We start from the raw sequence: 10,831 nt of genomic DNA, 5'->3' as shown, positions 1-10,831 counted from the left end.
CTCCGCTACGGTGATCAGGCTATTTACCCGTCTTGTGCAAGCACGGCATTGATGATCAACCCCTCTAGGTGCCCTTGACGTCGATGTTCTGCCCCTCCACCCGGCCAAATCGATACGCATTGGGCTGTTGGCGCCGCGTGGAAAAGGCGGTCTGGATGAAAACGCAAAGGTACGGGCAGCGGCTGTTTGTGTGACGCAAGGATCCAGACTCTGCAGTGAGTTGATAACCTTCACGTTCGACATCCCCAGAGGAGGCGCATATTCGGCACGACCCTGTGAACGGTCTTTTTGATACTGTACCGTGATTCAAGCATGTGCGTACGCAAAGAAGAATCTTCCTTCACAAAATTTCCTCGGAGCAGTGATGAGGCTCAGGCCTTTCCTATTCAAGCCGCAGAATGCAAGCCGTTGTGGTCCTCAAGACTGTGATTCGACTCCACTCCCGAGCCCGCTCCTGATCTTCGGGTGGCCTGCATATAGCCACCTTCTCTCATTGGCCACTAGACCTTTCTACACATCTGGGGCAAGCGTCCCCATTCGCTGCATCGTGCATCACAGCAAGCGCCTGCCGCCAACGACCGGGATAGCTGTACAAAACTCCCCTTCTAACGACCACGACTTTGCGCTTCTTCTGCGCGACGATGCTGGAATAGTTATAGTAGAAGAAGAGTCAGTGTTGTGCAGGCACGGCGGTCTGGGGTCATTGACAGGTGTCGTGATGCAAGTGGAGAAGGACAGTGGAGAAGCATGCGCGTAGACGCCATCAGGGACTTCACGATGCGATTAATTTCCGAGTAATGTCTCATCAAGATCGCCACGTGCACTAAGAAGTGAGAGAAAAAGTTAAAGAAGGAAGGTGATCAAGTGTCTGGAGGCGGGCGTTACGCAATTGGTATGCTCGACTTCGGTGCGCTACGTGCAAGATGCCGTTACAGACCGCGCTCCGCGGCTTCAGTCTGACCAATGGCAGGGTGGGCCTTAGGAGCCTCAAGCTCGGCGAGCTTTGCGAGGCTGCCCAGATCACGAATGATGTCCTCGTAGTCGCTGCCTAGACAGTAAAGGAGACGGGCCGCCCATCGAAGCGTGTCGCGCGCTTGATCACGCGCAGTCGCTGTCGTGTCTTTTCCTTCTTGACCCCACTGCTCCACTTCGCTTTTGACCTTCCGTAAGATTGCCCAGATCGTCTGTCGATTCGGGAGAATGCGACCCTGCAAGACCAGTTTTGCACCCGAGTCTTGTTCGATCTCTATGTTGTCAGGCATAGCTTCGGCTTCCTCTCTTCTACCATAGCGGTATTGGGGCATAGTTGGCACACCTCCAGGGGCTCTGAATGGTCGAAACTCTCTCCCAGGTTCGTAGCACCATTGCTCAACGAGCTTCTTCCCCTTTGCACTGTCATACCGGTCGAGAACCCCACTCAGTATCTGATTGAAGTTCTCGGCAGGGAGTTGGATGCTTTGTCGAGAAGAGAAGTTCATGAACTGCGAACAGTACGCCTTCCATGTCTCGTCGACGGTGGAGAGTATGGCAAGCGTGCAGTTCAGCTCATTGCGGATGGTCCCCAGAATAAGGCCCTCCCAAGTGAAGAGCATGCCGAAGAAAGCCTTCTTCGCTTCGGCGGCCTCAGTCTCAGTGCTTCCAGAAGTACGTAGGAGTTCAGCAACGAAGGTGGTTAGGATGCTTGGTCGTGGCGTCCAGGTGGACAACTTCAGAGCATGCTGTTGCATGTTGCGAACAGCTTCCCATCGATGGAGTTTGACCTGGCTGCGGAACAACGCCGTCAGGAGCTCGTTAGGCATACGTTGCTGATTCAGCTTGGGATCAAAGTAACCAGACTTCTTGACTATTTTCAACACGATAGCGTTATCCCCAGCCAGTGTGCCAAAGCGGACAAGCGATGCAGCGATATTGCGATGAGTGTACAAGCCTTTGTGGATCAACGGACCGTCGAGATCCTTTGAGTGTACGAACCAGTTTCCAAGCTCGTACATCTCGGAATCAGTCGTAAGGTCCAACAGCTTCGCAAGCAACGGGACCGGAAGGTTTGTCTCGAACGATGGAAAGTCGATTGGTGCTGTCTGACTCGTAAAAGGCTCAGCTTGCCGTAAAGGAACATCCTTCAACGTTTCGAAGAATTGCTGCAATGACTTTTGTTTGTTATTATCTGCGTGCCGCTGGAGCATGTTGAAAGCTTCCATGGTACCTCGCGTGTCTCCGGTGCTGATAAAAGCCCTCATAGCCCGATGCAACAGGCTAAGCGGCGCGGTCGTGGGTTCGAAGAAGTATGGCACTTCATCATCAGCTGCCGGCGAGGCGTTTGCCGAGCCAACTTCTGTACCAAACTCTGCGGCAAGATTGAACAGGCGGAGCAGTAGCTCTGGGCGCACCTGGGGAGCAAAACCTCCCGACTCCAATAGACGCGTGATGACCGAGTCCCAGGCAACTGAACCTAAACTGAGATTGTTGGCCTCAAGGAAGTCCTTCAAGGTCTTGATATGATCGATCAAAATTTCTGGATTCGTACCGCGGGTTCCCACTCCCAGACGCATCTCATTGATGAGGGCGTCGATGAAGGCAGTAACAACCTCGCCGCTCACGGTTCTCCGCGTACGTGCACGATCATCGGCATCTGCTGCCGCATCTCCACGCATCGGGAAAAGTCTCCACCCCTCCGAGGCCGATGGTGCGCGCTGTTGTTCTGCCTCTAGGATCTCGCGCCAACTAATCAATCCCCAGGAATGATCGCCCTGTCTCGCGGCCAGCTTCTGGAGAATGAAGGTACCATCCCTCGTCCAACCGCCGTGAAGACAAGACCAAAGAATGAGTTCCAGCCAGAGCTCAGGTGCAATCTCGGTGATTTCGACTTTGTATCGTGAGCCGGGTACTTCATGGCCCAGGAAGTACGAAGCTTTGGCACTGTTCTTCGCAGCCTTGACGGCTGCTTCGTGCGCTCGCCAAGATGCATCTGACAACGCAGTCAAGATCTTCGAGGACAACATGTGCAGCGTTGGCGGCTGATGTAATGCGTATTTGTTGCTTTGCGGCCGAAACGTGTAGACAGAGTCCGGCATGAAACCGATGTGATGTAGGAATGCAATGATTTCCAAAACATGCGACATAATCACGTCCTGCCCAGGTTTGTTCTGCTCGGGTGCAGCCAGAATCATAGCGCCCAAGCTCCTCCACAACTGGCCCAATGCTCGCTTGACAATCAGGTGGCGCTGATTGATCGAGTCGGGCGCTGCAGTCAGCTCGTCTAGAGAGATCTCGAGCTTTCGTCTCTGCCGTGTTCGTTCGAGGCGCACAGGTTCATTCGTAATGTGTTCTAACGACTGACCTCCAGGGATAGACCAAGCCGCGTCTTCTGTAGGGTCGAACCGCGTCGATAGTTCGGTCGATATCCTCCCACCCTCTGCAAGCTTCTTTGCCATCCAGATCGCTGCTTGCCACCGTCCTTCGACCAGGCCAAGATGGCTTAATATATCGTGTCCTGCATCCTGAGCTTTGCTGACGAACATGGCCAGGTCGAACGTAGTCAGCGTCGGGGAGACGTCTGGCATCTCGGGTAATGCCTTTTCTCTGATATCCTCTGGGAAGTAAGGCTCAATGGCCGAAACCCATAGCTTGATGTCGCCCCGGTCATTGCGTGAAGGTGTGCGAATGCGGGTTTCTATGGGAGCCTCGGCGCCTTTTGGAGGATATACGTATACGAGAGGGTCGTTCGGTCGGTCCGTCGAAGTATGGGATGTGGCGCTCTGTGGCTTCGATCGACGCTTGTCTGAAGTGAAGGGGCGCTGGGAGCTTCGAGATAGCGCGGGTACAAGAAATGCGGCGACAGAATGGGAGGCAGCGGGGCCACGGCTAGACGGTCGGAAGGCCTGTGTCAGGGCGCTGCGAAAGCATGTGTGCGCAGTGCTCATTGAGGGAGAAACAGCCGGGATGGTGAGAGTGAATGCATGCGCATGAGAGGTAACTTTTTCCATGACGCCGACGATTGGTGGTCCGTCAGCCAACCGTAGCAAGCGCGTTCTCGCTAGCGTGCCTGCAGCCTGACCCTTGAGCTATCTGCCTGGAAACGTTGGAGCTGCAACATCACTGTCTTTTTACTACAAGTCTTCTGCCGCCGCTTGTCGCGGTCTTGAAGCTCGCAATCACTGCACATGTTTATTTTCATCCCAATCGTGATCATCACAGCATCACTGAGCCCAATCGACAGCTCGAAGCTTAGCTCGCGTCTGGCGCAATTGCATACACAGCTACGCCAAGATGGGTGTTTATCGCGTTGAAGCATCGCCTAACAACCGTGAGTTCCCATAGAGGGCAATAATGGGTCATTTCATAGGAGTTTATACTGACTTACCATCACAGGTGCCACGTGCATCAATAAAGAATGCAAGACCGCTGGTGTCAAGATCATGAAGGGCGAGTTCCGCTATGCCATTCAGGTGACCATCAAAGAGCATCAGTCGTGGCAGTACAAGCATTGGTGAGCATGTCTGCGACGCACCTCAGGTCCACATATTGATCTAGCCAGGGGCTGCGTCACGCCCGCGCAGATTGACAACCTCATTGAGACTTCTGGAGGCGACACGGAGATGGTCGATGGCTATGATGACCTTTCTGAAGAGTACCAGAAGAAGGTTGATTTCGCGCTGAAGAACGGTCACGTGCCTGATGAGGACTGGAAGGGCGTTAGTATACTCCAATGTATGAGGCTGAGAGCACATACTAACTACGCAGGACGTCGAGGCCAACCGCGATGGCCACAAAGGCATGCGTCTCAGCAAGACTGATCAGAAGAAGAAGGAGAAGGCCGAGCCTGCAGCCAACGACGATGAGAAGCCCAAGAAGAAGCGCGGCAGGAAGACGAAGGCAGACGATAATGAAGAAGACGAAGCTCCTGCCCCCAAGAAGCGCGGCCGCCCTGTCAAGAAGGAGGCTGAGGACGAAGACGAGGCTCCCGCGCCAAAGAAGGCCAGGGCTGCTCGTGGCAAGAAAGTGGAGTACAAGGAGGAGGAAGATGACGAGGATGAAACCCCCGCGCCAAAAAAGAGCAGAGCCAAAGCCAAGAAGGCCGCTGAGAGCGAGGATGAAATCACCCCTGAAGCAGAGCCCGAAGAAGAGGATGAGATCGAAGAGGGAGAGGAGGTAGAAGAAGCTCCCAAGCCAAAGCGAGGCAAGGCTGCCGCCAAGGGAACAGCGAAGGCATCCCAGAAGAGGTATGCATCATCAACAGGCATTACCACAAACGCATACTAACGCGGCCATCAGGGGGAGGAAGAAGGCTGTTACCGACGCTGAGTAGATGCATACAAGCATCTCATTACGGTGATATATCCTGCATCGCGTCGCGCTTTGCTTTCGGTGCTGGGGATTGCCCTATTTACACTGTGTTGCGTTTTGGCGGGATTCATGTACGATATATACCCTCCTTACGGCAGCTGGTAATGAACATCGATAACTGAACATTTGTTGTCCGAGTGCAGGGCCATCGGGGTGCTAGCGGAACGCTCGTGACAACGCGTCTTAGCGCGTTCTTGGTGCTCTCACCTTGACAGGCACGACTGCGAATGAGATCTTGCCACCATGCGGGCACACTTTCCGTCGGTGACATTACCCAGCATATGGACACAACCATCTATAGTTGTCTGCTACCGACCACCGCAGACCTCAATGCTACGAAGCAAACAATCAAGGATCATGGCTGCAAATCGGTGCTGCCGGCTGGAGCGGGAATGGCTTCCCTGCACAGCACTCTATCCAACCTCATCTTTTCCCTTTCATACTCGGCTTCTCTTTCGTTTCAATCACTCAACTCGACGCGATTGCATATATTCAAGCCGGTCCTGCCTGTATCGATAAAAGGTCACCTCCCTTCGACAACAGCTCAAAGATAGCGGCGATGTATCCCTATCCCGGGTGTGGCATCTGCGGCCGGGAATTCAACAGCTATTCAGCATGTCGACAGCATATGAATGCAACCGGCTACATCTACGAATGTGATACCTGCGAGGAGGACTTCTACACCCACGATGACGTTTGTGGTCATATGGACCAGTACGATCACTGGTGCACCCACTGATGCTAGCCTTGCAACAAAGGGTTCGAGAACGAGAACAATCTACGACAAGTGAGTGCATCCTAGCACTCAGGAGAAGTTGGAATCACCCACACTGCATAGCATCTCAATAGCGGTATACGTCGTGGCACCGACATCCCCTGTCCATTCTGTAAGCGCAGATTCGCAACAGCTACGGGTGTGACCCATCACGTCGAAACTGGCTCTTGTCCAAAAGCACGCTCGATGAACCGCGATACCATTCTAGCCAAGATCCGACGCTGTGACCCCAACCACATCATCACCAAGAATCTTATCAGGTACGACGTCGAGTCCTCAATCACGGTCACGCCCGCATCATGGAATGATCGCATTGGCATGTACGTATGCTACCTCTGCCACAAGGGCTTCCGCAACCCGAGGAGTCTAGACAACCACGTCAACTCGCTGGCGCATAAGGAGAAAGTGTACCAATGTCCAGGATAAACGTGCAACAGGGAATTCAAGGCGCTTGCCGCACTTTTCAACCACCTGGAGAGCGAGACGTGTGGAGCTGTGAGGTTCGAAACCGTGCAACGTGACGTCGGGGGATCTTGAGTGGCCAGAAGTGCATTGGATTCGATTGAGTCGGAGCTTCGAATCAACATGTACCATATCACTCCGACTGTCCTGCGCAATCGCTTCAGCCATTTGATCTACTTTCTCCAGAATCCACACACACCCCTCGTTACTCAATAGCCACCTGATAGCCTCCTCCTCCCCGATGCCTTTCTCAGAGGTCCGACTTCCATCTTTGCATGCATTCTTTAGTCCACAAACATGGTCATAAACCTGCGGCGCAAACCCCTGCTGAGCCTGCAAACACGCAATAGCCCCGATACTCGTCGTCACCCTGCCATTCCGGAGACAGTTGCCATACATAGTGCCGACGGTAAAAGAGGGCAACTTTGGATGCGCCTCGGCGAGTTTCTGCTCTACCGCGTTTGCAAACTTGCCGTGGATCGACGTCCAGAGTTTGCGGCCCCGCGCCTGGATGGAGGGGAGATTTTGAGCGTCTACATGGCGGGGTGTCGATTTGCTGAGGGAAGAGCTGATGTATGGAGGGACCGAGGCGTGCAGGGTTATGAGCATTACTGCCGTTTGTGGGATCTACGGCGATGGTAGTAGCTGAGTATGACAATGCTTCAGCCTCGTAGATGGAGCCTCATTCCTCATCATGCGCAGAAGCATGTTACTTTCAATCATTCATAATCTGATGGCTTCGCCTATTATCTGTTATAGCGTTTGTGAAACGGTTTTTCTGTCGCAGCAGCAAACGATGTCCGAACACACACTCTTATATATAGCGCCACATTTCCTTGACCTTCTTTCCTACAAGGAGGTTCAGGTCGAAGAATTTGTTCAAGAACTTCAATGTCTGAAATTTCTTCTGTCCACAAATTATCAGTGTCCCGCTTTTTGTGCGTTTGTTCGAAACACGAAAGCAAGCGGCTCATGTTGTCTCCTGCAAACAAGATAATACCATACGTATATACCACAAAGATCCAGTTCCCAAAACTCGGTGCATTTGAACCATGTGTTCTTTGCACCAGAACACAGTCGAACTGGCAAAAGTATAGAGAAGACATCATCCGCTTTGTCGATCCTCTGGGCCAGCACGTGTCAGCAGCTTTCAAAAGTCACAGTGTCCAAGACAATGTGCTGGGTAGTCTCAGCCGACTTTTGTATGCGATTTTCTTTTTCTTGATCCTTTGTTGCTTGAGTCCAAGCCTTCCTCTTACTCCATTCAGAAGAATGCGCATTTTCAGGATGTCTGGGTGTTCCAATCTGGGAAGGAAACTTGTCTATGGCGATTGAGGTCGGAGTCTTGAACCCTATGTATGGATCCAGGTCTTCACCTGGCCATTGTATCCTCACATAGAATGCCTCTCCACAATCCTCGTGCCTTTGCGCCACAATGCTAAAGGAGGGGAGATTCGTGTTAGCGGCTTTTTGTCTCCTTCCAATTCTACCTGAAAAGATCTCCTGTGGCTCTGGTATTCCAAAAAATGCAGGTCATTCGCCATGTCCGCCACCGGATCCAAGTCAGAGTTTTTTTTTAAAAAAAAGCCAACAAATCCATACATCAAGGCTTGACTACACTGAGAGCCACAGCCAACACGAGGCACGGCTGCCTAAATGACCTTGATCTGGATCGATGTGCTCTGTAGGACTGATCAAATGTCAAAGGACAGGCTTCCATGACTTGGGCCATCTCTCTCGCTCAAGTCGCGCTGGTCGGTTGGCACAAGGAGCTAGACAACAGTTCAATGTCTTCAGTTGTGCTTCGCTGGTTCACAAATCCTGCAACGTCGTGAAAAGCGGCTTCAGGGAGATATCATGTTGGATATCATTCATGTCTTCTGTCCTTCATGTTCCAAACTCATGTCCTGTACAGCGCAGCATAGTATTGAAGTCCGCTGATGAGACGGTCAGCGGTTGACCATCTTTCTGCATAGTGCGAGCTTACTGCTTGTCCATACCGGACATGTTGGGTGTAGCATTCAGTATGATGGCTGCTCGTATCGATGTGCTGCGCTTCTTTCCCGATTCGATTTCCCCTAACCCTTCATTTCAGCCAAAAATAAAAAATAAAATAAAAAAAAAGTAGGTATTGCAGGCTTTTGGGTAGCCAAAACTCATCTCAATCTACAACCTCGGTAGAAACCTGCAGTTAAATCCATTGGGGGGCGCGTTCGGGCAGGACGACACAAAGACTCACACTTGCACAGGCTAAGACCGCATTCACAAGTAGCTGCGAGCAATGCGTCGTGCGCTCTGATGCCATGTCCCGCAGGATACGCTCCCTTGAAAGACAGGGCGGCCTCGATACTGATGCGATATGCACGTGGAAAGCAGATTTCGGTAAAGATAATTGTCTAAGATCGCGTCAGTCCAATTCAACGCAACAAACTCACTCAACAATGGCGCCAATAACTCAGCACCGTGGTAGGGTTTCAGATATTGAGGCTGATAGAGTACTGCCAGTTCGACTTCTCGAGCCGAGCCGTGCGGAAATGTTGCTTGGTACATTGGTGAGCGTAGGTAGCTCGGTATCAACAGAGAGGCAGGGAACTCATGTACCAGAGGAAATGCATATTGCCTGCTTGAATTGAGTGCGACGGCTAGCTGGACTGACAGGTCACTATTTGACGTGCTTGAGCACAGCTGGCTGACCTTAGTCCTGCGAGCTCTACACGGCTCGCACGTTGTCTGTCCCAGTCTCTCTCGTTGCCGGGATACTTTTTCGAAATTAGCTGTCGAAATCGCGACAGCCTACAGTCGGTCGGACATTTATTACTCACACGCTGTCGGAACAAAACGCATTGCAAGGCCATGAGGTTCATGAGTATGAGCGCCAGAAGCTTCGCATCGCAAGCCAAGACAGTCCAGAAGGAAGACAGGAGAGGCGGCTGCAGGACGAACAGTGCTATACATACATAGTCCGCGTGCGCGCTAACTCACATTTCTTCGTACTCACCATTGCCGTATCCGTATCCGTATCTGTATCCCTCCCTCTCCCTATCCGTACCTGTATCCTTCCCTCTCCGTATCCGTATCTGTATCCCTCCCTCTCCGTATCCCTATGTCCTTCGACATGATCCCGCACTGAAAAATCACATCGTCTCCAGCGTGCCTGGACTGGGGGAGGGAGTGCGGTCGGTTTGAGATGGAATAGATAGCGGCTACCAAGGACAACGACTTGAAACACAGACGCCCAAGACCAAACCCCCCATCAAGATCAAAGCTTGGGATTGAAAATTTCCGCATGCTCTGCATCACACTCCCGCAGCTCAGACGTGCCCCGACGCGAGGCGAACATGCAACAAAAGCAAGCCCTTTGCCTCATAACGTCGTGACCAAACAGCGCCCGTCTACTTCACCTCGTCTTCTTGATCTCCGTGGCCCACCCCTCGATCCCCTCGCCTTTGCTGCGACACGTGATGCCCAGATCCACGCCCTCCATGCCCTTGGTGTCTTTGAGCCATTCGTGGCTAGCCATGCCCCCCGCATTGGCGCGATCAACGGGCAGGAGCTCGAGCATGGGCAGCAGGAAGGAGGCAATCTCCTTTGCCTCGTCCTTGGGGAAATGGTATTTCTCGTGGAGTACGTCGGGCAGCGCCCAGTGGCGCAGACGGTGGATGTTGCGCAGCTCGCCCTTGCGGTTGAAGATCTCCTGGCTCCATTTGCCCGACAGACAGAGCGACTTGGGGAACGTGCCGAGCAGCTCGATGATCTGCGCAATGTGGTCGTCGTCCTTGCCGTATTTTGTGCCCGACTGCGGGTCGAAGAGGTAGTCGCCCGTGATGAGTTCGAACGTCTGGGGTTGTTAGCACAGGAAAAGAAATCAGGGTCCACGGGTCAGACGCACCATGGCAGCCATGCTCCAGACGTCGGTGCTGGCGCCCCACTTGCTGCCCAGGATGACCTCGGGCGACCGGTACTGGCGCGTCTGGATGTCGTTTGTGAAGTGGTGGCCGACCCAGCAGGCGTTTCCTAGATCGGCGATTTTGACCGAGATCTTCTCGAATGCGAGGTCGGGTGTGTTTGCGGTGGATTTCTCGTTGGAGTTTGTCGACTGCTTGTCGAGGCTGATGCCGGACACTTCTCTGGTGAGGAGGTCGCTGTGTGCGTTAGACTCATGGACGTGGGAAGGGTTCTGGACGTGGAAAGGGTTCTGGACGTGGAAAGGGTTCTGGACGTGGAAAGATTTCTGACGTGGAAAGATTTCTG

At 52.9% G+C, this 10,831-nt stretch overlaps 5 protein-coding genes across 5 annotated transcripts in view; 2 read left to right on the top strand and 3 right to left on the bottom strand.

Annotated features, from left to right (window-relative positions):
- Positions 1-636: 636 nt before the first annotated feature.
- On the bottom strand, positions 637-3,953 carry M421DRAFT_416194 (uncharacterized protein). Its single transcript, XM_033590970.1, has one exon. It carries the CDS (start codon positions 3,918-3,920, stop codon positions 930-932), a length of 2,991 nt encoding a protein of 996 aa, XP_033452820.1. The 5' UTR covers positions 3,921-3,953; the 3' UTR covers positions 637-929.
- A 50-nt stretch (positions 3,954-4,003) lies between these two features.
- M421DRAFT_244548 (zf-PARP-domain-containing protein) lies at positions 4,004-5,468 on the top strand. Its single transcript, XM_033588534.1, has 5 exons — positions 4,004-4,303; positions 4,369-4,486; positions 4,535-4,691; positions 4,741-5,219; positions 5,272-5,468. Exons 1-5 carry the CDS (start codon positions 4,267-4,269, stop codon positions 5,303-5,305), a joined length of 825 nt encoding a protein of 274 aa, XP_033452819.1. The 5' UTR covers positions 4,004-4,266; the 3' UTR covers positions 5,306-5,468.
- A 434-nt stretch (positions 5,469-5,902) lies between these two features.
- Positions 5,903-6,544, top strand: M421DRAFT_97878 (uncharacterized protein; the record flags this gene model as incomplete). Its single annotated transcript, XM_033598555.1, has 3 exons — positions 5,903-6,037; positions 6,089-6,130; positions 6,182-6,544. 3 exons carry the CDS (start codon positions 5,903-5,905, stop codon positions 6,542-6,544), a joined length of 540 nt encoding a protein of 179 aa, XP_033452818.1.
- Positions 6,545-6,688: 144 nt separating this feature from the next.
- M421DRAFT_26439 (uncharacterized protein) lies at positions 6,689-7,207 on the bottom strand (the record flags this gene model as incomplete). Its single annotated transcript, XM_033588715.1, has 1 exon — positions 6,689-7,207. A coding segment is annotated over one exon (519 nt), but the record flags the coding sequence as incomplete, so codon positions are not given.
- A 2,770-nt stretch (positions 7,208-9,977) lies between these two features.
- M421DRAFT_53512 (serine/threonine-protein kinase SRPK2) overlaps positions 9,978-10,831 on the bottom strand; it is a gene marked incomplete at both ends in the record, with an annotated part of 2,391 nt that continues 1,537 nt past the window's right edge. Inside the window, 2 exons of the mRNA XM_033595125.1 lie at positions 9,978-10,418; positions 10,470-10,722. Coding sequence (XP_033452816.1) covers positions 9,978-10,418; positions 10,470-10,722 — 694 coding nt within the window. The remainder of the gene's footprint in view (positions 10,419-10,469; positions 10,723-10,831) is intronic.

Source organism: Didymella exigua, assembly GCF_010094145.1.
Source record: "Didymella exigua CBS 183.55 unplaced genomic scaffold M421scaffold_3, whole genome shotgun sequence".
In the NCBI taxonomy this organism is placed as follows: domain Eukaryota; kingdom Fungi; phylum Ascomycota; class Dothideomycetes; order Pleosporales; family Didymellaceae; genus Didymella; species Didymella exigua.
Note: the sequence above shows the minus strand (reverse complement) of the source record. Positions and strands in the feature narration are given on the sequence as shown.

Excerpts from the sequence above, each read along its gene's own strand:
- M421DRAFT_416194 (XM_033590970.1), bottom strand. The coding sequence starts at position 3,920 with ATGAGCACTGCGCACACATGCTTTCGCAGCGCCCTGACACAGGCCTTC.
- M421DRAFT_244548 (XM_033588534.1), top strand. The coding sequence starts at position 4,267 with ATGGGTGTTTATCGCGTTGAAGCATCGCCTAACAACC. Across the intron at positions 4,304-4,368 it reads TGAAGCATCGCCTAACAACC|GTGCCACGTGCATCAATAAA; the intron begins GTGAGTTCCCAT and ends TTACCATCACAG. Across the intron at positions 5,220-5,271 it reads GCGAAGGCATCCCAGAAGAG|GGGGAGGAAGAAGGCTGTTA; the intron begins GTATGCATCATC and ends CGCGGCCATCAG.